This window comes from Anomaloglossus baeobatrachus, chromosome 3, assembly GCF_048569485.1.
Source record: "Anomaloglossus baeobatrachus isolate aAnoBae1 chromosome 3, aAnoBae1.hap1, whole genome shotgun sequence".
Taxonomy (NCBI): domain Eukaryota; kingdom Metazoa; phylum Chordata; class Amphibia; order Anura; family Aromobatidae; genus Anomaloglossus; species Anomaloglossus baeobatrachus.
The window spans coordinates 682,677,932-682,700,460 of record NC_134355.1 but is presented as its reverse complement, the minus strand read 5'-3'; the positions used below and the strand labels follow the sequence as shown (position 1 = coordinate 682,700,460).

At 42.8% G+C, this 22,529-nt stretch overlaps 1 protein-coding gene across 1 annotated transcript; it reads right to left on the bottom strand.

Moving 5' to 3' along the window:
• Nucleotides 1–12,304: 12,304 nt before the first annotated feature.
• On the bottom strand, nucleotides 12,305–16,432 carry LOC142297404 (taste receptor type 2 member 40-like). Its single transcript, XM_075341631.1, has 2 exons — nucleotides 15,793–16,432; nucleotides 12,305–12,321 (listed from the first exon to the last, which is right to left on the bottom strand). The coding sequence occupies exons 1-2, from the start codon at nucleotides 16,430–16,432 to the stop codon at nucleotides 12,305–12,307; spliced, it is 657 nt and encodes a 218-aa protein (XP_075197746.1).
• Between the last annotated feature and the right edge of the window lie 6,097 nt (nucleotides 16,433–22,529).

Below are 22,529 nucleotides of genomic sequence, written 5' to 3'. Positions count from 1 at the left end.
GTGCAGGGAGTGAATCTCCCAGTTGTAACTTGACAAACATGGGACGGTCTCGTCATCTTCAACAGTCTACACGTACCAGTAGCACCGTATCTGGTGCTGGTAACAGCAATTTTATGGAATCTTTTCATAATTTTTTTAGACCGTCCTTTGCAAGGCCACCAGAGACAACAAGTCTGACACATAGTCAACGGCTGGAGAGGATGATACAGGAGTATCTCCAAATGAACATCGATGCCATGACTTTGCAAATGGAGTCTTGCTCATTTTGGGCTTCAAATCTTGAAAAATGGCCAGAGCTCTCAACTTACGCCTTGGAGATTTTGTCGTGTCCAGCTGCCAGCGTTGTCTCTGAACGTGTCTTCAGTGCTGCTGGGTGTGTGCTGACAGATAAGCGCACGCGTCTGTCCAGTGACAATGTGGACAGACTAACGTTCCTCAAAATGAACAAGTCATGGATCCACAAGGAATTTACTACCCCTGCGTCATCCTGGGGAGAGTAAATGCTTGTGGATTTGGAATGTGCTTGATGCAAATCAAAACATCCTGTTTGCAACTAGGGCACAAGTGCTGCCACTGATGGGGTGTGTGTGGGGCACAATTTTTGGAAAAAAGGGAGACTCCGCTTGGAGTAACCCTTGCTTGCTGTGTTTTTTAAAAGGAGCCAAGATGAACAAGTCATGGTTCAGCAAAGACTTTTACCTACCCCGGTGTCATCCTGGGGACGGTTAATTATGGCGTATTTTTGAATGTGCTTGATGCAAATCTAACTGTTAAGTGTACAACTGGGGCACAACTGCTGCCACTGAATGGGTGGGTGTGTGGGGCCCAATTTTTGGAAAAAAGGGAGACTCCGCTTGGAGTAACCCTTGCTTACAGTGTTTTTAAAAAGGAGCCAAGATGAAGAGATCTGGGATCAGGAAAGACTTAGCTACCTACCCCGGTGTCATCCTGGGGATGGTTAAGAATGGCGTATTTTTGAATGTGCTTGATGCAAATCTAGCTGTGAAGTGTACAACTGGGGCACAAGTGCTGCCACTGAAGGGGTGGGTGTGTGTGGGGCCCAAATTTTGGAAAAAAGGGAGACTCAGCTTGGAGTCACCTTGCGGTGTTTTACATGATTTTAGAAGGGCGTGCCATGGCTATATCTGTGTGTCCTCCTCTTTTTCCTCGTAACGCTGTTTTGTTTTCGCATGAGAATTTGTTCTTGTCACTTTCCCATGTGTTTGTGTTGTGCTGTGAGTTGTTTGTCACCTTTTGGACACCTTTGAGGGTGTTTTCTAGGTGTTTTTTAGGTGTTTTTATGTGTTTGTGAATGCCTGCCATTGTTTCCTATGCGGTTCGAGTTCGGTTCGTCGAACGTTCGACGAACTGAACTCGAACGAGACCTCCGTTCGCCGAACCGAACTCGAGCCGAACCACAACCGGTTCGCTCATCTCTAGTAATCATTAGGGATGATTTAATACCAAAATATCCACTTCAACGAATATTCAACGCCCAATGTAAGTCTATGGGAAACCCGAATAATTTCATGTTGGACCTAACGGTGAGCTGTGGTGACCGAGAAAAAGGCTGAAATGTATGGGAAACGGCAGAAACAGTATGGGCACAGCCTGTAGAAGGTGCATGACTGCATTTCTGCCCCCCGGCCCCCAACCCCCTCCCGATCATCCAAGATGGCAGCCCCGGTGTCCCCCGGTGTCTCTGTACCTGGTGCAGCATTGATCCCCACGATCCCTCCTCTTTAACAGTAAACGCTGGCCGCATGAGCAGAGAGCGGCTGTGAGCTCAGCTTCCTGCTTTGAGAACAGCTGTGCTGGAATCATGCCTGGTTTCTCTCTCTCTCTCTTTCCCTTTACTCTCTTTAGCTCTGCTCATTCACGTTTCCTTTCCCATGCTTTACGCTGCAGCTCTGCTCATTCACATTTCCATTCCCATGCTTTACACTGCAGCTCTGCTCATTCACATTTCCATTCCCATGCTTTACACTGCAGCTCTGCTCATTCAAGTTTTCTTTCCCTTGCTTTACACTGCAGCTCTGCTCGTTCACTTTCCCTTTTGCCGTGCTTTACACTGCAGCTCTGCTATTCACGTTTCCTTTCCCATGCTTTACACTGCAGCTCTGCTCATTCATGTTTCCATTCCTTTGCTTTACACTGCAGCTCTGCTTATTCTCGTTTCCTTTCCCATGCTTTACACTGCAGCTTTGCTCATTCCCATTCCCTTCGTCATACTTTACACTGCATGTGCGTTTCAAAAAGCATCCAAAACGCTGCGTTTTGGATGCATTTGAAAGCATTTTTGACAGTGTGGTCCCACTCGGCTCTGCTACATCCCCATAGAGCAGTGTTTCTCAACTCCAGTCCTCAAGACCCACCAACAGAACATGTTTTCAGGTTTTCCTCAATCAGGTTTTTAGTCTTTCATTAATGTTTCACAGGTGATGGAATTATTCCTTGTCTAATATTGAGGAAAACCTGAAAACATGATCTGTTGATGGATCTTGAGGACTGGAGTTGAGAAACACTGCCTTAGAGCATGGCTGACTGCAAGACAGAGCCGCGCGATCAGAATGAACTCGGATGAACTTCACCCGACTTCATTGTCATCGCGCGGCTCTGTCTGCGTGCCACGGCCTGATTTGCAATCACAGGTGAAGGACTCACCGGTGACCACAAATCCTCTGAGGGACTGAAGTGAGCTGTGCAATGAGCGGTGCCATCACTCAGGTGACCCGCGGCCAGCTCGAGTCCTCCTCCTGAGAGCGGTGGTCGTGGGTAACCTGAGTGATGTCACCACTGACAGCGCGAATCACTTCAGTTGCTGCGTGGAGCTGACAGACAGCAGCAGTGTTCTACGGCCGCTGCTGTCAGCATCATGTAGCAGAGCTGGATGCGTCATGGGACCTCGTGAGGATTACGCCGGACCTGGAGGGATATTTTGGGATTAATAAAGTGGTGAAAGAGGGTGGGGTTTTTTTTGTCTTTTATTCCAAATAAAGGATTTTGTGGGTGTTTGTGTTTATTTTCTTTAACTTACAGGTTAATCATGGGGGTGTCTCAGACGTCTGCCATAATTAACCTAGGACTTAGTGGCAGGTATGGGCTGCCATTAACTCCTTATTACTCCGATTGCCACCACACCAGGGCAATTCGGAATGAGCTGGGTAGAGTCCCGGGACTGTCACATCTAATGGATGCAATTCCGGGCAGCTGCTGGCTGATATTTTTAGGCTGGGGGGCTCCCCATCCTGAGAATACCAGCCTTCAGCCGTGTGGCGTTACTTTGGCTGGTATCAAAATTGGGGAGGACCGCACGCCGTTTTTTTAAAATTATTTATTTTACTGCACTACATAGACCCGCCCACCGGCGGCTGTGATTGGTTGCAGTAAGACAGCTGTCACTCAGTGTGGGAGCTCGTCTGAATGCAACCAATCACAGGCGCCGGTGGGTGGGGGAAACAGTGAATACGAGATGGAATAATGAGCTGTCAGCATTTTCAGAAGCAAGAGAAGCCACGGCAGTGTGACAGCTGTGCAGCGCCATGCCGGTGATTGGTCAGTGATCGGTGAGTATGAGAGAGGGGGGGCGAAGGGAGAGACAGACATAGAGAGACTGCCGGACAGATAGAGAGAGCCATATAGCCGCACACAATACAGTCTATCTACACCGCAAGCTCCCCAATGACTGCGTGTTCACAAAATGGCAGCTAGCGTATAAAGCCCCTATGACTCTGTGCAGCCAAGCCAATCACAGTAACACCAGAACAAAGATGGCTGCGGCATCACTGTGAGGGCAAGCAACATCAGATGTGTTTATTGACTGGAAAAAGGCGCCAGGAAGTGAGAAATGAATATGAAAATATCGAAGCGGATGTTATTTTAGCCATCGGATACCGAATGTCTCGAATAGCCTGTTATCCGTCGGATACCGAATTGTAGTGAATACATTCGCTCATCTCTAATTATGAAGCCTAGTGCGTCTTGTGCGGAAAAGTATATTGTGGCAGAATAAGCAAAAGATACTTGGAGCACCAGAAGGTAAGAATGTATCAGAATGGTAAAGAGGAAAGCGAGATATCGTCTTAATCACCATATGTTTATTACGTTATGGGGTCTTGATAGACCCCAAAGCATAATAAAAAACATTTGATTTCCATATCTTTGGTGCAAATTTAATTTCTCTGCCAAATACAAACAAAATACCAAATTAGAATCTTGGACGATTCACTCAATCACTGCTGGATCAGCATATCTAGCATTTGACATGATGTAGTTAATATCACAAATAATCATTTACATACAGAAACCTTATAGGTGACATCTTCTCTGATTGAAGTCATTCCCATCCCTTTTGTCTCCACGTAGTACAGATGCCACAATAAGATTTCATGCCCTTGCTGGCACCCTTAAAATTGTTTCAGAAATAGAAGTATTTCTTAAAGAAAATGATTGCAATTACACATATTTTGGCGTACATTTTTACTTCCTAGGAAAAAAGGCTAATGAAATATAATTTCATGCAAAACCCCCAAAATGGACTGGACCAAAATTTTAATCAAAAAGGTCCGTGGAGCCTCTGTTAGGAGTCTCAACACAGAAACCAGCCAGATATCCCTCTGGGAAGGGCCCCGCCAAGGGGTGACTCTTTTGAGGAGACCACCAAAACCACCATATTAAGTGGCCCTTTAAGTCAATATCCAACTTTTTGACAAGTTTAAAAATATGACAAGGGAAATACCAAGGCCAGGTATCCAACCACAGACAGCCGTTTCGGGGTATTGCCCCTCATCAGTGTGGAGTAGGATTCTGGCTGGGTGGGAGCAATGCCTATTAGACCAACAAAACAATCACTGATCTCAGGGAGACCAGCCAGAGAATACACTGCTGGCAGCCAGCGAGAGCACTCAAGACAGTGAAATCCTAGGTACATTGCCCCCTGGGAAATATGCAAATCAAAAAGGTCCATGGAGCCTCTGTTAGGAGTCTCAACACAGAAACCAGCCAGATATCCCTCCGGGAAGGGCCCAGCCAAGGGGTGACTCTTGGTGAGGAGACCACCAAAACCACCATATTAAGTGGCCCTTTAAGTCAATATCCAACTTTTTGACAAGTTTAAAGATATGACAAGGGAAATACCAAGGCCAGGTATCCATCCACAGACAGCCATTTCGGGGTATTGCCCCTCATCAGGGTGGAGTAGGATTCTGGCTAGGTAGGAGCAATGCCTAGTAGACCAACAAAACAAAACAATCACTGATCTCAGGGACACCAGCCAGAGAATACACTGCCGGCAGCCAGCGAGGGCGCTCAAGACAGTGAAATCCTAGGTACATTGCCCCCTGGGAAATAAGCTGGGCCCTTCCCGGAGGGATATCTGGCTGGTTTCTGTGTTGAGACTCCTAACAGAGGCTCCACGGACCTTTTTGATTTGCATATTTCCCAGGGGGCAATGTACCTAGGATTTCACTGTCTTGAGCGCCCTCGCTGGCTGCCGGCAGTGTTTTCTCTGGCTGGTCTCCCCGAGATCAGTGTTTGTTTTGTTTTGGACCAAAATGTTGACACCTTTCCAAAATTAATGGGTAGACAACTTTGTTTCAAGCATGTGACGCTTGTTCAAACTCACCTGTAGCAAGTAACAAGTGTGGGCAATATGAAAATCCCATCTGAAACCAGATAAATGTGGAAAACAGAAACAAGAGAAGAGAACTGTCTGTGGACTTGAAAACCAAAACTGTCAAAAATATTAACAATCTCAAGGTTACAAGCCCATCTACCGAGGTCTTCATATTTCTTTGTCCACGGTGCTCAACATAAACAAGAAGCTTACAACTAGAGATGGGCAAGTGTGCCCGGCACTGGCTAATACTTAATCAAGCATCGGGGAGCTCAGCCATGCTTTTTACTCTATTCTATTGGATTTCTTAATAAATACTCCTGTCCCCTCCCCCCGGGTAGGGAGGGAGGGGGTACTAGATCAGAGTTAGTCAGGAAAATGGGTAGGAAGACAGCCCAGTCATCTTCACCATCAGACGTATTTCTGAGATCTGCAACAAATAGGGCCCCCCTAGCCTGTGGGCCAGTTTAGGAGCCCCAGTCCCCTGTTATTCCCTGCCACCCTATAACACCATAGCACCCACACATGGCACGTTCCCATGCCAAGAGTGAAGTGGTCTCCAGTATGGTGCTTTGTTCAAATAAGTGCAGATAATAAAAGAATGGCCATTTGCAACCTGTGGCATACCAAGATGAGAAGGGGCCTGATCACTACCAGCCTAAACACCACCAGCATGCTCAGGCACATGTCAAAGCACCAGCCTGGGTCCACAATCAATGTCTGTGGGAGACACCACTGCCTCTTCCTCTGTGCTACTTACTTGGAAATTTCCAAGATGCAGGCGCTGATGCCTCCTGCCCTGCACCTGTCAATAAACATTTGCAAGCGCCGTCAGCAACTATGTCTGATTCTTTGTTCCCACACAGCGCTCAGCTTTTCCTACCCCAGGCATTGGAGTGCAAGCACAAATACACATCCACCTACCCACAGGCCCAAAAACTATATAGCCACATTTACAGACTGCTTGCCCTGGAAATATTGCTGTTTAGGCTTTTCAACGCTGAGGCTTTCCACAACATGATAGCAGCAGCCATGCCTCGATACTCAGTCCTCAGCCGGGAATGTTTCTCTTGCTATGCTGTCCCCATCTTACGCAAAAACGTGTCCTTATAACATCACCAGAGCTTTAATGAACACAGTTATTAGGATGGTCCACTTAACCAGTGACACGTGGACAAGTGCTTGTGACCAGGAACGCTATGATTCCCTGATGACACACTGGGTGAAACTTGTGGAGGCTAGAACCAAGTCGGACCCTGGGACAGCAAACGTGCTACCGATGCCTAGAATAGCTAGGTACTAGATTCATCATCATTTATCCCACTCCCTACATGAGTTCCTGTACCCCTCCTCCTCATCCTCCATCTCAGAATTGAAAGGAAAATAGTTTCTAAAAAGGGTCACTCGTTGAGGTTTCTGCTTTTTTAGCATCTTGGGCACTGTGCAAATGCGACATAGTATACACAATCTATTCTTGCCAAATACGTAACTGAAATGCCAAATAGCCCTCCTTCCCTTCTAAACCGTCTTGTGTGCCCAAACTAGATTCTTACCACATATTTTGTATCAATACACGCGGAATAAATTGCAAAACAAGTAGTACATTCCATTTTCTACTGTTTCCATTGTAAAAATGAAAAATTTTAGCCCAAATCAACATTTTTATGGCAAAAACATGCTTTTTAATTGTTACAGGCTAATGTTTTAAAATTCTGTGAAGCATCTCCACAGGTGCACCACAAACCATGATAATTCCTAGAGGGGTGTATTTTCCAAAATGGGGTCAATTATGTGGGTTTGCTGCTGTTTTGGTTCTTTGGGGGCCCCTTTTATAGCTCTTAGTTCTCTTATAGGATTGGTCGGACATGGCTGCGTTCTCATTGGTCACAAGTTCATCCCGACTATATATTTTTCTTCTGAACTATGAAGTCAAAGGGGCTGAGGCAACACATATTTATAAACAATAAAGCTCTGATCAGTCTGTGAAGAGACAACTTCTCTTGATTTAACAAACTATAGGACACATACGTCTGGCCTAATTAAGAACAGTTCACCTCCAGACAAAAGGCTAAACGCTGTGTCATCATACCCTTGTAAAAATGAAAAAATTGAGGCTAAAGTAACAATTTGTTGCAAAAACATTTTTTTTTATTTTTACATATTAATGTTTTATAATTCTGTGAAGCACCTGTGGGTTCAAGATGCACATCACAATCTTAGATAATTCCTAGAAATATGTATTTTCTAAAATGTGGTCACTTGTGAGGCTTTTCTGCTGTTTTGGCACTTTGGGGACCCAGCAAATATGACATGGTGTCTGCAGTCTATTCTGACCAATATTGTACTTGAAAAGCCAAATAGCGCTCCTTCACTTTTGAGCCATGCCATATGCCTAAATAATATGTTTTCCCCAGATATGAGGCACCAGCATAATCAAGAGTATTTGCACAACCAATTGTGTTGTACATTTTCACATGTTAACCTTAAAAAATTAAATTTAGGGCTAATTCAACATTTTTTGTGGAAAAAATGGAAGTTTTGATTTTTATGGTCCAATATTTAGTATTCTGTTACACACCTATGGGTTCACGATGCTCAATAAATAGCTAGATAAACTAATTGAGGTGCATAGTTTCCAAAATTGGGATACTTGTGGGGTTTTTTTTTGCTGTTTTTGCACTTTGGGTGTCTTTCAAATACATCATGGTGTCAGTAGTCTATTGCAGCCAAATCTGCGCTCAAAAAGTCAATAGCGCTCCTTCCCTTCTGAACCCTGTTGTGTGCCTGAACAGTAAATTGACCTACATATAGGGCAGCAACTTAGGAGAAATTGCACAACAAATTGGTGGTCCTTTTTTGCCCATTACCTTGTGAAAATGAAAACTGTAGTTGAACCAACATTTTAGTGAAAAACGCATATTTTTTCATTTTTTTCTACAATTTGCTATTATATCAGTGAAGCAATTGAAGGGTGAACAAACTTCTCAAATGTGATTTGAAATACTGTGAGGGGTGCCAATTTTAAAGTGGGATCTTGTTTGGGTGTTCTCTGTCTCATAAAACCCTTATAGTCATTTCAAAAGTGAATTGGTCCCCCCAAAAATAAGATTGGTAAACGTTTAACTTTCTAACAAAAAATAGATTTCTAAAATCATGCTGTCATCATGGAAAATGTTATTTTAATATTAATTATTTTGTGTGGTATGACTATTTTGGACTGCGGAACACAGCTGTGACCCACAATCTGACAGTCTGACAGCACCTTCACTGAGAGGAGCAGTGGAGCTCGGGTGTGACCTCCACGGAACTGAGTGATGTCACCTTCTTACAGCCACGTCCCCCTCAGCTCTCAATGATTCCTGAAGCCTGTAGGGAGCGGACATGTTTTCCCTCTCTGCAGCCTCTGGATGTAGCAGAGCTGAAAATTGTCATGGGATTTCGTATGTAATACATCAGATCTGCAAAAGTGTTTTGGGGGTTAATAAAGGGGTGAGAGAGAGTGTGTGTGTGGTGCCCCTGAAGCTTCAGTCGCCACAGAGTTCTGCATCTGATTTAAGGTGTAGTGCTTAACTCGAATCCGGAAGAGGTCTGTACCGGTTTCACCACTTACACACTCAAATACATCACCAGGTTGCCTGCCCAATGGGGACCGGGCTAGGGTAGGGTCTCTTAAGGTATATCATCAGTATAGATAATTAGTAAAATTTAGCTTTTAATAGCACACAATTAAAAAGGTATCCAATGACATACTAAAACACTAACAGAGAAACCATGTAGAGGTGACTACAAATACAGGTACCACAAGGGCTATGGCAAAAAACACAATCAAATAGAGCCAAGCCAGATTGTCACATCAAACCATACTATTCATAGCACGGTCCGACACACAGTAATAGTGACTGCAGGAGAACAACACTATAGATAAATATCCAGTTATTGGACCCGTCTCACCCAAGCTGTAGTTTCCCTAAACATCAGGGAGGGATTCATGGAGGGGGCAGCCCCAGCTGCCACAAGTGACCCCATTTTGAAATTACAACTCTTGATGAATTCATCTAGGGGATTATTGAGCAATTTTAACCCTCATGTGATTCCCAAAATTGTATAACATTGGGAAAAGTAAAGAAAATTACCATTTTTTTCACTAAAAACCTGCTTAAACCCGAAGTTTTTAAATTTCAATAGGGGTAATGCAAGAAAACGAATGATAAAATTTGTTGTGAAATTTCTCCTGAGTATGCCAAAACCCAATATGTCGTTGAAAACTACTTTTGAGGCACATTACAAAGCTTCAAAAGGAAGGAGCGTCATATTGTACTTCAGATTTTGCTTTGATGGTTTTAGGGTGCCATGACACATTACCAGAGTACCTGATGTGCCAGAACTACTGAATTCCCCCATAAGTGACCCCACCTTACAAACCACACTTCTCAAAGACATAATTTAGGGGTGCAATGGTCATATTGATAACACAGGTGTGTCAGAATTTTATACCATTGGGTAGTGAACAAAATTAATTTCATTTTTAGCATAAAAATGTGTTTGAGCCCCAGATTTTACATCTTCACACAGAGAAATATGAGGAAAAATGGAAGAAAAATTATACACACAATTTCTATTGAATATGGCAATATGACATACTGTATGTGATTGTATCCAATTATAAGGGTTAGCACTCCAGAATAAAGTTGTCGTGCTCAGAAGGAATATAGAGAACCAAAAAAACTTAAACAATTTTCAGCACTGGACATACAGGGGAGAAAATAAGTGTTTGTCTCTTTGCCAATTTTGCACTTTTTCCCACCTACATAGAATGGAGAGATCTGTAATTTTTATTGTAGGTAACTTCAACTGTGACAGAATTTTTTAAAAAATCAAGAAAATCATAATGTATGATTTTTAAATATTAATTTGCATTTTATTGCATGAAATAAGTATTTGATCACTAACAAAAGAAGAAAACTTCTGGCTCTCACACACCTGTTATTTTTTTTTAAGATACCCTCTATCACGGGGTGTTACAGGGTAACTTGGAAAGGAGGCACCTAGACTGGCCCTCAGGCTAGGGACCCTAAGCAGTCTATTATTTCAGAGGTACGTTAGATGGTGAAGAGGTCAGGACCCCCAGCATAGCCCTGACACGTTAACAGCCCTGGTCTAAAACCACCTATCACCCATCCCCATGGGAGGGCCGAGACAGGAGTGATGAATCCTACAAAAACAGATAGACAGAGGAAAACCAAAACTCAAACTCACTGCAGTCACACACAGAGGTAAAGACAATACATGATCAGGAAGACTTAAAGAACAGGGAGGAAATAAACAAGAATAATTTTTCCACAGCACACCAAAAAGCACTCAGCAGTTCACCAATAACTGGATCACAATGCCCAATGACCAGAATTTCTAAAGCTTACCTAGAGCTATAATCAGTTTGGAGGAACAGGTTCCACCATCTTATTAAGGGTGGATATAGCTGTGATAGGTCTTCTTCAGCAACCTGTTACCCTAGCAGCAATTACTAAGCCAGCAGGAATTAAGTCATGCTGAAATGATCACTTGTGAGCATAAAACTGGTTAACGCCAGACTCTGATTGAGCAACTCATAAGCACTAGGTGGGATTTTAGACTCTGCAGTGTGGACAGGATCAGAAGTCGCCATGACACCTGGTAAGTACAGAGCCGAACACTACATGACACTCTCCTACTCTGCACTCATTATCTTTATTAATTGCCCATGTTTGAACTCATTACCTATATAAAAGATGCTTTTTCAAACACTCAATCAATCAATCACACTCCAACCTCTCCACCATAGCTAAGACAAAAGAGCTATGTAAGGACACCAGGGACAAAATTGTAGGCCTACCCAACGTTGGCAAGGGCTTCAGGACAATAGGCAAGCAGCTTGGTGAAAAGGCAACAACTGTTGGTGCAATAATTAGAAAATGGAAGAAATACAAGATGACTGGCAATCTGACTGAGTCGGCGGTTCCAAACAAGATCTTACCTCCTGAGGTAATGATCGTTCTTAGAGAAGTCAGGAATCAGCTTAGAACTACATGGTTGGACCTGGTCAATGACCTGAACAGAGATGGGAACACAGTCTCAAAGATTGCCATTAGTAACATATTACGCTATCATGGATTAAAATCTTTCAGGGCATGCAAGGTCCTGCTTCTCACGCGAGCACGTATCCAGGCCCAATTGAAGATTGCAAATGATCAGCTGGCTGATCCAGAGGAGGAATGATAGCAGGTCATGTGGTCAGAGAAGATCAAAATATAAATTTTTAGGTATCTATTCTACTTGCCATGTTTGGAGGAAGAAGAATAATGAGAATAATCTTAAGAACACAGTCCCCACTGTGAAGCATGGGGGTAGAAATATTATACTTTGGTCATGCTTTTCTGCAAGGTGGACAGAACAACTGCACCATATCGAAGGGAGGATTGATGGGATCATGTATTGCAAGATTTTGGCCAGCAACCTTCATCCCTCAGTAAGAGAATTGAAGATGGATCATGGCTGGGTCTTCCAGGATGACAATACCCAAAACACACAGCCAGGGCAACTAAGTAATGGCTCCATAAAAAAGCATTTCAAGGTCCTGGCCTGGCCAATCTCCAGATCTGAAGCCAGTAGAAAATCTTTGGAGGCAGGTGAAATTCAATGTTACCCATTTGTCTGTCACTGTTGAAGTGTAACTACAATAAAAATTACAGCATTATCAGCAGTGTATCAAATACTTATTTTCTCCACTGTATGACATTTGAGAAAAGGAGAACATTTCAGCAATCAGATGCCTTTCTCAAGGGTATCTGTGATAGTGCTGCCGATATTGTATAGCACCCAGCCACACCACAACATCCTATGCTTTAGGATACTGGCAGCACTATCACAGATACCCTTGAGAAAGGCAACTGATTGATGAAATGTTGGGATATTGTCTGTCATACTCTCATTATCTTGTGCCATATGTCCACTGCTGAAGATTACATAAATGACTGAACAGAACTTCTTAGCCTCACATAAAGAAAAGAGATGGAAGGTCAGCTATTTGACTCTAAGGGCGGCTTTGCACGTTGCAACATCGCACGTGCGATGTCGGTGGGGTCAAATCGAAAGTGACGCACTTCCGGTGTCACTTTCGACATCGTAGTGTGTAAATGCTAGATGATACGATTAACGAGCGCAAAAGCGTCGTTATCGTATCATCGTTGCAGGCTCCGACGTTTTCATAATTATGCTGCCGCGACAGGTACGATGTTGTTCCTCGTTCCTGCGGCAGCACACATTGCTGTGTGTGAAGCCGCAGGAGCGAGGAACATCAGCTTACCTGCCGCCGGCGTCTATGCGGAAGGAAGGAGGTGGGCGGGATGTTTACATCCTGCTCATCTCCACCCCTCCGTCGCTACTGGCCGCATGCCGTGTGACGTCGCTATGACGCCGCACGACCTGCCCCCTTAGGAAAGAGGCGGGTCGCCGGCCACAGCGACGGTCGCAGGGCAGGTGAGTGCATGTGAAGCTGGCGTAGCGATAATGTTCGTTACGCCAGCTATCACAAGATATCGTACCTGCGACGGGGGCGGGGACTATCGCATGCGACATCGCAGCATCGGCTTGCAATATCGCAACGTGCAAAGCCCGCCTAAGAGTTCAGATTTTCATTTAATACTTAGCATACTCCATATACAGAGCTCCTAAGTGCCAGAAAGCAGTACCCCCCTCCCCCGTCAAGTGACTTAATTTTGGAAATTACACCCCTCTGGGATTTTATGTAAAGGTGTAATGATGATTTTGACTCCATGGATGTTTTCCAGAAACAAGCAGAAATGGATGTTGCTGAGTGAAAATTTCAAATCTGTCTTTGTAGTGCCCAGTTCGTTGTAGAACTCAATATGTTGCAGTGCCCAGTACATTGTAGTGCCCATGCATAGTGCCTTGCTCGTGATTATGGAGAAATTTACTCCGTAAATTAAGCGGGCTTCCTCACTACAAAAATGCCAAACATATGAGTGCTATATGTGGTTCAGGCATGCTGTGCGGTGGGGCTCAGAACAAAGGGGGTATTTGCATTAGGAAGCACTGATTTTGCTGATTTTTTTTTTTTGATGGAGGAGACATAGCACTATTCCAACGCCTTTGTCATACCAGTATTGTGGAAGCCTCCCATATGTCCATTTACAGATGACAGACCTAAGGGCTGACTTGTTTGAAGAGCACTTTTTACATAAATTTTTGGATCACATTTATACAGTGCTCTACGCTGAGCATTTACCTTGGGTTTTCATCTAAATCTCCGAATAATGGGATTGACATGACACCTCCAACGGATCCACTTACTATAATGAGACAGCAGAGTTACTCTAGATTCAATCTGTGTCCTTTTGACAAGTGGACAAAACTGTGGTTAACCGCGCTTTTATGCACCATTGAAAAGACGGACACCACAAAACTATAGCACAGACTCCAGAGAATCCAAGGTCACTGAATTGGCCTCATTATAAGGAATCTTCCATTAGGAGTTCTGTCTGAATCAAATATTTCAGAGATTTACACGGAAACTCCAGTGTAAGCATTCAGCATAGGGCACAGGATAAATGTGAGCTAAGCAATCTTTGGGAAGAAGCATGAATAAATCAACAGCAGAGCAAGAATTGCTTTTATTTATTTTTTACACCATTCACTACATAGTATAGTTGATAAGGCGGCTTTATTCTTTGAGTTACAATGATTACAGTGATACCAGATTTACATATTTTTTTGGTGTTTGGCTACAATCACACTTTATACAAAAAAAGTTTTTGAATTTCCATATTTTGAGAGCTATAATTATTCTGTGTTTTTGTCATATGAGGCCTTGTTTTTAGCCAGATGAGTTGACCTTTCTATTTTTACCATTGTCTTTCGCATAATGCTATTTGATCACTTTCTATTCCAGTTTTTGGGAAGCAACATAAACATAAAATAGGAAATCAGGATTTTTTTTTCATATCATTCACTGTGTGGTAAAATTAAAAAAAAAGCTTTATTCTTCAGTTTAATATGATTCCACATATATCTTTTTTTATGTTTTGCAGCTTTTTTTAAATATTTTTTTTATAGAAAAAAATAATTATTTTTGCATTGCTATATTCTAAGAGCTATAGTTTTTTATGTTTCAGCAGGTGCAGTCAAATAGGGGCATATTTAATGCAAACAAGACGATATTTTCATATAGAATTTTTATTTACATGCAACTTTTTGATTGCATTCTATTCAACTTTTTTCAGCGGTATGATGAAAAAGCATTCTTTTTTGACATTTTTTATATGGTATTCACTGAAGGGATTAATTAACGTGACAGTTTTACAGCAAATCACTCTGAAAGCACCCATACCAAATATGTACTTTTTAATTTAATTTTACAAAAATATATGTATTTATTTCTATAATATGCGCAAAGGTTTCACCATTTTATTTTTCCAACAGATTTGCCTGGAGTGCTGTCTACACACTGTGTTTTTTTTTATATCTGGTAGATAGACAGAAAGATAGATAGATAGATAGATAGATAGATAGATAGATAGAGGGATAGATAGATAGAGAGATAGATAGAGGGATAGATAGATAGATAGATAGATAGATAGATAGATAGATAGATAGATAGATAGAGGGATAGATAGATAGATAGATAGATAGATAGAGGGATAGATAGATAGATAGATAGATAGATAGATAGAGGGATAGATAGATAGATAGATAGATAGATAGAGGGATAGATAGAGAGATAGATAGATAGATAGAGGGATAGATAGATAGATAGATAGATAGAGGGACAGATAGATAGATAGATAGATAGATAGATAGATAGATAGATAGATAGATAGATAGATAGATAGATAGATAGATCATATTTCATACTACATTTTTCCAATATTACAAAAAAAATTTGAAAATATAATATTTTACAATTCCTGTTCTTGACTGCAGCATGAAAGAACATGAAATAATGAAAAAAATATATTTTTTAGTTCACTGTTGCAAGAGATGATGTACATGGAGTGCAGGGAGGGAGGGCTGCATATCAGTTGAAACTATCCAAAATTCGGTTATATTATTATACACTTTACCGGAATAATACACACTCGAACAAATAAAGTATATTATTTCTAACATTAAGAAGAAGCTCATACTCTTTACGGCACTAAAGTGAGACTCTAAGTTTGGGCTTCGAAAACTGGACCCAGAATTTTTCATCCGTCTGGTGTGCATCCAAAGAGAATGGAGTAACAGGAAATCTGCAACCAAAAATATTAGAAATGGTGGACAGGAGCCTGCGAGGAACAACAGGAACATGTTATGATGATTTTCATGGACGTCATCCTTGGGTAGAGTCATATTTTCCATTGCAAGGTTTGTTAGATTCTGTATCTGTGTTTCATAAACGCACCAGCCAAATGGAAGACTGGAAGATAAGGAAATCAGTAGAGAAACCAGAAGGAATCTTGGAAACACGGTGGACATCCTCGTCTTCAGAAAGATGAAGAACTTCCAGTTGTAGTTTGTAATTTTCACACAGTAGAAGACACAGAGGACTGTGGTGAACCAAAGATTAGTAGAATTAAGAAACGCTGCGACTACTGCCATTGTAGACATGGCCTGAAGATTTCTGTTTAACCAGAAATCAAGTAGAGGAGGAAGGAAAGTCACGAAGACATTGAAGAGGAACAAGAATCTGGAAGTGGCCAAAGAGCTCAGGATTTTATCACCAGTATGAAAAGACTTTGCAGTTTTCCATCTCATGAAATTGGCAGCCACAATGAAGAAATTCATTATTATACCCACAATACACTCAATGTACAAGAGAGATGCAAAAATATACTGGAGAACAAGTCCCATTATATGCGTCATTGTCTTTCTTGTGAGATAGATAATGTGTCTCTTCTGCAGGAAAGAAGCCTTTGTGTTATGATCTGGTCGCTCATCTGCTTTATACAGATTTCATGTCTATTTCACATGTAAATTCCAGGCATCTTTTGGTTTCTATGCAAATTAGGGATCCGGCGTAATATCTATGAAAACATGTCTGGAGATAGTTTTATGCAGAATCCCTTACAAAATTAATAAATCAGGGATATGTTGTTTAGACTGGGATGATATCATTTTTAAGTTTTTGCTATTTTAATATTTTCCTTTCCCCATTCCATGCAAAGCCTATTTTCTTGTTGGACGAGTTGACATATTAAAAGACACCATTCATTGTAGTGTTAATTTTTATTGTTTTTTTGCATGGAGGTAGGACTCATAGGATCCTCTGGAATGTGTCTTTAACCCCTCCACCCCGGCCGATTTTACGTTTTTCCAGTTGTTATTTTTGCTCCTCTTCTTCTGAGAACCACAACTTTTTTATTTTTTGTCAATCTTGCCTTGTGAGGGTTTACTTTTGCGAGACAAGTTGGAATTTTAAATAAAACCATGCGTTTTATCATATAGTGTACTGGAAAATGGCAAAAAAAATTACAAGTACGGACAAATTGCAAAAAAAGTGTGATTGCACAAATGTTTAAGGGATATTTTATTCACTGTGTTCACTATGTGGTAAAACTGATGTGCTGCTGTGATGCCTCAGGCCGGTACGAGTTTGTTACACCAAACATGTGTAAGTTTACTTTTATCTAAGAGGGTAAAAAAAATCACAAGTTTGTCCAAAAAAAGTGGCGCAATTTTTGTGCCATTTTCCAAAACCCATAGTGTTCTCATTTTTCGGGATCTGGGGCTCAGTGATGGATTATATTTTGTGTCTTGAGCTGCCATTTTTAATGGTACCATTTTTACCCGGATGCTACGTTTTGATCGCCTGTTATAGCATTTTGCACAAAATTTGCAGCAACCAATAAACATAGTTTTGGAGTTTGGAATTTTTTTTTGTTTGCCGATCAGATGAATTGATTTTATATTTTGATAGATCGGGCATTTCTGAACGCGGTGATATCTAATACGTGTATATTTTTTATTTTTTTAATTTTCAATGGGGCGAATGGGGGGTGATTTAAACTTTTTTTAATATTTTTTAAAACTTTTTTAACTTTTTTCATTAACTTAAAGGATCAAAATTTAAATAAAGTGAAAGCTGCACTCCAAATTCAAAGAAATATGAATAAGCAAAATTGCTCTATGGTACATAAAGAAATGAAAAACACAATTAGCCATATGAAAAATTGGAAAAATTGAAATTGTAACATTACATGACTGCTGAGGATTTTTTGAAAAAAAGAGATATTTAGCTAATGTATTGATCATTACTGCCCGATAACCACTTTACGGTAATCTCTTATTTATCGGGTCCCTAACCAAATGCTATCTCTATGTCTGATCGCTCGTTCATTTCTGTAGATCACAGCTGCACAGCTGAGATCTGCTGAAATGTAGCTCTCCTCTCACACACAGCGCTCTGCCGGAGGTAAGAGGAAGTGACTCATGATAGCTACAGGAATCATCACATGACCCTGTGCCACCATGGCAACCATCCGCTCCATGTGATCATGTCACATGACTTCCGATGGAGCCGGGCGAATGTTTACTATGGCTTGCAACTACTCTACACTGTGACAATTTTGCAACGCGATCTAAGGAGTTAACAGACGTGAGTGGATTACAGATCCATTCATGCCTGGGAGGCACACATGTCAGCTGTTCAAATCAGCTGACATGTGTGGGGATTGCTGCCAGCTGCCCACGGTGGTACCCCATTTTACCACACACCGTGGGTGGCGTCACGGACTGTATACAATATCCCCACATACCATTATCCCCTTTTTATTTCGAAGTGTCCGCGAGATCCCCAGGTCCGGAGACCCCTCAAGCCACACTGCAGATCCGGATCCGAGCAGCTTGGCTGCTGACGTGGGGGTGGTAAACCTCAATTTCCTGCCAATCATGGTAATGCCATAGCCATATATCAGTAGAGTTGAGCGCGGTTCGAGGTTCTCCAGTTCTAGGCTCGAGTGATTTTGGGGCCTGTTCTAGATCGAACTAGAACTCGAGCTTTTTGCAAAAGCTCGATAGTTCTAGAAACGTTCGAGAACGGTTCTAGCAGCAAAAAACAGCTAATTCCTAGCTGGCTTTCCGCTGTAATAGTGTAAGTCACTCTGTGACTCACACTATTATGACATTTCAGTGTATAGTGTGCGTGAACAGCGCCTTCAGATCACTGCTGTTTGTATAATGGCGATCGCCATTTTTTTTTTTCCTTGTCTTCCTTCCCTAAGCGCGCGCGTGTAGTGGGGCGGGCCAGCATGTCAGCCAATCTCAGACACACACAGCTAAGTGGACTTTTAGCCAGAGAAGCAACGGCATGTGTGATAGGATGTCCATGTCACATGTCCCTGCATTATAAAACCGGACATTTTCCTGCAGGACGCCATTATCTCTTCTGCGTCTTTGGTGTCAGACATCACTTGGCCAGCTGCGTCCTGAGTCCTATCGCTGATACAGCTGTATGCGCTCCATACACAGCGCTGGACAGCTTAGGGAGAGCACTTTCCATCAGTACTTTTAAGGGCTCGTACCGGCAGGGTCAGAGCCATAGGTGACAGGTCCTGAAAACAGCGACAGCGTCAGTGTAGCCAAGGTCAGGGATTTCCTCCCTGCATTTCCCTATTAGGAGGGAATAGAAAGGCAGGCTTCCTTTCCTCTACCCAGAGCCCCACAATCCTGGCACTGTACCCTCCTGTCCTCTGCACACTCCAACTCATTATAATTAAGCCATTATACTAGCAAACACTCAGTGTACCTAGTGGCATCCTAAACGTGGCTATTGGACTTTGCTATAGTCCCACTAGTGCAAAGACATTTGCAGCACCTCTGCCTGCATTGCACACTCCAACTCATTATAACTAAGCCATTATACTAGCAAACACTCAGTGTACCTAGTGGCATCCTAAACGTGGCTATTGGACTTTGCTATAGTCCCACTAGTGCAAAGACATTTGCAGCACCTCTACCTGCATTGCACACTCCAACTCATTATAACTAAGCCATTATACTAGCAAACACTCAGTGTACCTAGTGGCATCCTAAACGTGGCTATTGGACTTTGCTATAGTCCCACTAGTGCAAATACATTTGCAGCACCTCTACCTGCATTGCACACTCCAACTCATTATAACTAAGCCATTATACTAGCAAACACTCAGTGTACCTAGTGGCATCCTAAACGTGGCTATTGGACTTTGCTATAGTCCCACTAGTGCAAAGACATTTGCAGCACCTCTGCCTGCATTGCACACTCCAACTCATTATAACTAAGCCATTATACTAGCAAACACTCAGTGTACCTAGTGGCATCCTAAACGTGGCTATTGGACTTTGCTATAGTCCCACTAGTGCAAAGACATTTGCAGCACCTCTGCCTGCATTGCACACTCCAACTCATTATAACTAAGCCATTATACTAGCAAACACTCAGTGTACCTAGTGGCATCCTAAACGTGGCTATTGGACTGTTGTCTAGTCCCACTAGTGCAAAGACATTTGCAGCACCTCTGCCTGCATTGCACACTCCAACTCATTATAACTAAGCCATTATACTAGCAAACACTCAGTGTACCTAGTGGCATCCTAAACGTGGCTATTGGACTTTGCTATAGTCCCACTAGTGTAAAGAAATTTGCAGCACCTCTACCTGCATTGCACACTCCAACTCATTATAACTAAGCCATTATACTAGCAAACACTCAGTGTACCTAGTGGCATCCTAAACGTGGCTATTGGACTTTGCTATAGTCCCACTAGTGCAAAGACATTTGCAGCACCTCTGCCTGCATTGCACACTCCAACTCATTATAACTAAGCCATTATCCTAGCAAACACTCAGTGTACCTAGTGGCATCCTAAACGTGGCTATTGGACTGTTGTCTAGTCACACTAGTGCAAAGACATTTGCAGCACCTCTGCCTGCATTGCACACTCCAACTCATTATAACTAAGCCATTATACTAGCAAACACTCAGTGTACCTAGTGGCATCCTAAACGTGGCTATTGGACTTTGCTATAGTCCCACTAGTGCAAAGACATTTGCAGCACCTCTGCCTGCATTGCACACTCCAACTCATTATAACTAAGCCATTATACTAGCAATTTTTGCTGCCAGTTTAAGGGCCGTAGTTGCATTGTCAGGGATATTTATTCTTTATTATTCTGCTGTTAATAAAGCTAGACCACCACTGCAATCTACACCACCTCTCAATTTTTACTACCACATTTTCAGTCCACAATCTTGTCGCAATCAACATGAGTGGCAAAATGACAGATGCTGGTGGAAAGGGGAAGAGGCGTGGTGGAAAAGGCAAAAAAGGTTTTGTCCGTGGGGAAGGTGGCAAAGCTCCATTATCATCTGCTGAAGATAGACCATCTACCAGCAAAAGTAAGATGTCTACTACTTACCGTGGACAATCCGATGTGCTCCCTTTTTTACGGACACGAACAACAAGAACAAAGGTAGATGATGGCCAAAAAAGGAAAATGCTTGAATGGATCTCAAGTGGTCCAACAAGTGCCCTCTCAGCCACTTCAAGTACCGCATCCAAAAAACACCAGTCCTCTGAGTTGTCATCCCAATCAAACTTGATTTCTCCCAGCTCTGAAGTCTCCATCAGCCCTGCACAGTATGGTGGAACTGAGATGGCTGAGTCTGCAGAGCTGTTCAGTCACACTATAACCTGGGAATCAGAGGTCTGCTCCCAAGCTACAGTGAGTACAGAACAGGAAATGGTCTGCAGTGATGCCCAGAACCTTTGTGACTCTGATTCAGGCCGTGAGGACAAAGTTTCTGAGCATAATGTTGACCCTTTGTCACAAACTGTAACACCTGTGGTTATAGACAATGAGGAACATACTGATGAAGATGAGACTCAAATACCCGATTGAGATGACAACTTAAATATTCGGTCAGGGCAAGAAGAGGCTCGGTCTGAGGGGGAGGGGAGTGCAAACACAACAATTGATGATGAAGTTCTAGATCCCACCTACTGTCAACCCACAGTCAGGCACTCGAGGAGGTCAACAGAGGTGGTGGAGGAGGATGCAACTGATGACGAAGTTACCTTGCGCCTTCCTGGACACAGTCGGAGTACTGGTAGCACGTCTACAACTGCATCCTCAGCCACCACTCTGCCTCTGAGCATTATTCGGGGTGGATCAACAGGTCGCATGGCCTCTAAGCCTTGCCTAGCCTGGTCCTTTTTTGACATAGAAAAAGATCGCCCAAATTATGTGATCTGTAAAATTTGTCATGGTTCTCTTAGTAGAGGTCAAAACCTCAGCAGTTTGACAACTTCTTCCATGAATCGTCACATGAATAAATATCATATGGTTCAGTGGGAAGCTCACCGTGCTGCAATGCGGCCTAGCGGAGCGAACCATCCACCGCCTGCCCCTTCCAGTGCATCCGCGCGCTCGTCATCTTCTAGGACTGTGGGGACAGCTGTCACACCTGTTTTTCCACCCACAACTTCCACCACTGTAACCGCAACAGGCAGTTTGCTTGGTAGGTCGTCAGTTGGTTTGGAAGGGGAAACAAGTGAGTGTGTACAGCTCTCTCAGACATCGATAGCACCAACGTTGGATGAAGGCAACATCATGTCTCCGCCTGCACTTTCCTCACAAACCTGCATTTTTCCAGGGACACCCTACTCAACACCGTCTACACACAGCAGCCAGATCTCTGTCCCTCAGATGTGGTCAAAAAAAAGGCCACTTCCTGCGACCCATGACAAAGCTAACAGGTTGACTCTATCCCTCTGTAAGCTGTTGGCTACCGAAATGCTGCCTTTCCGCCTAGTGGACACACAGGATTTTAGAGACCTTATGTCTGTCGCTGTGCCCCAGTACCAGATGCCTAGTCGCCACTACTTCTCTAAGAAAGGTGTG

Excerpts from the sequence above, each read along its gene's own strand:
- LOC142297404 (XM_075341631.1), bottom strand. The coding sequence starts at position 16,432 with ATGAATTTCTTCATTGTGGCTGCCAATTTCATGAGATGGAAAACTGCA.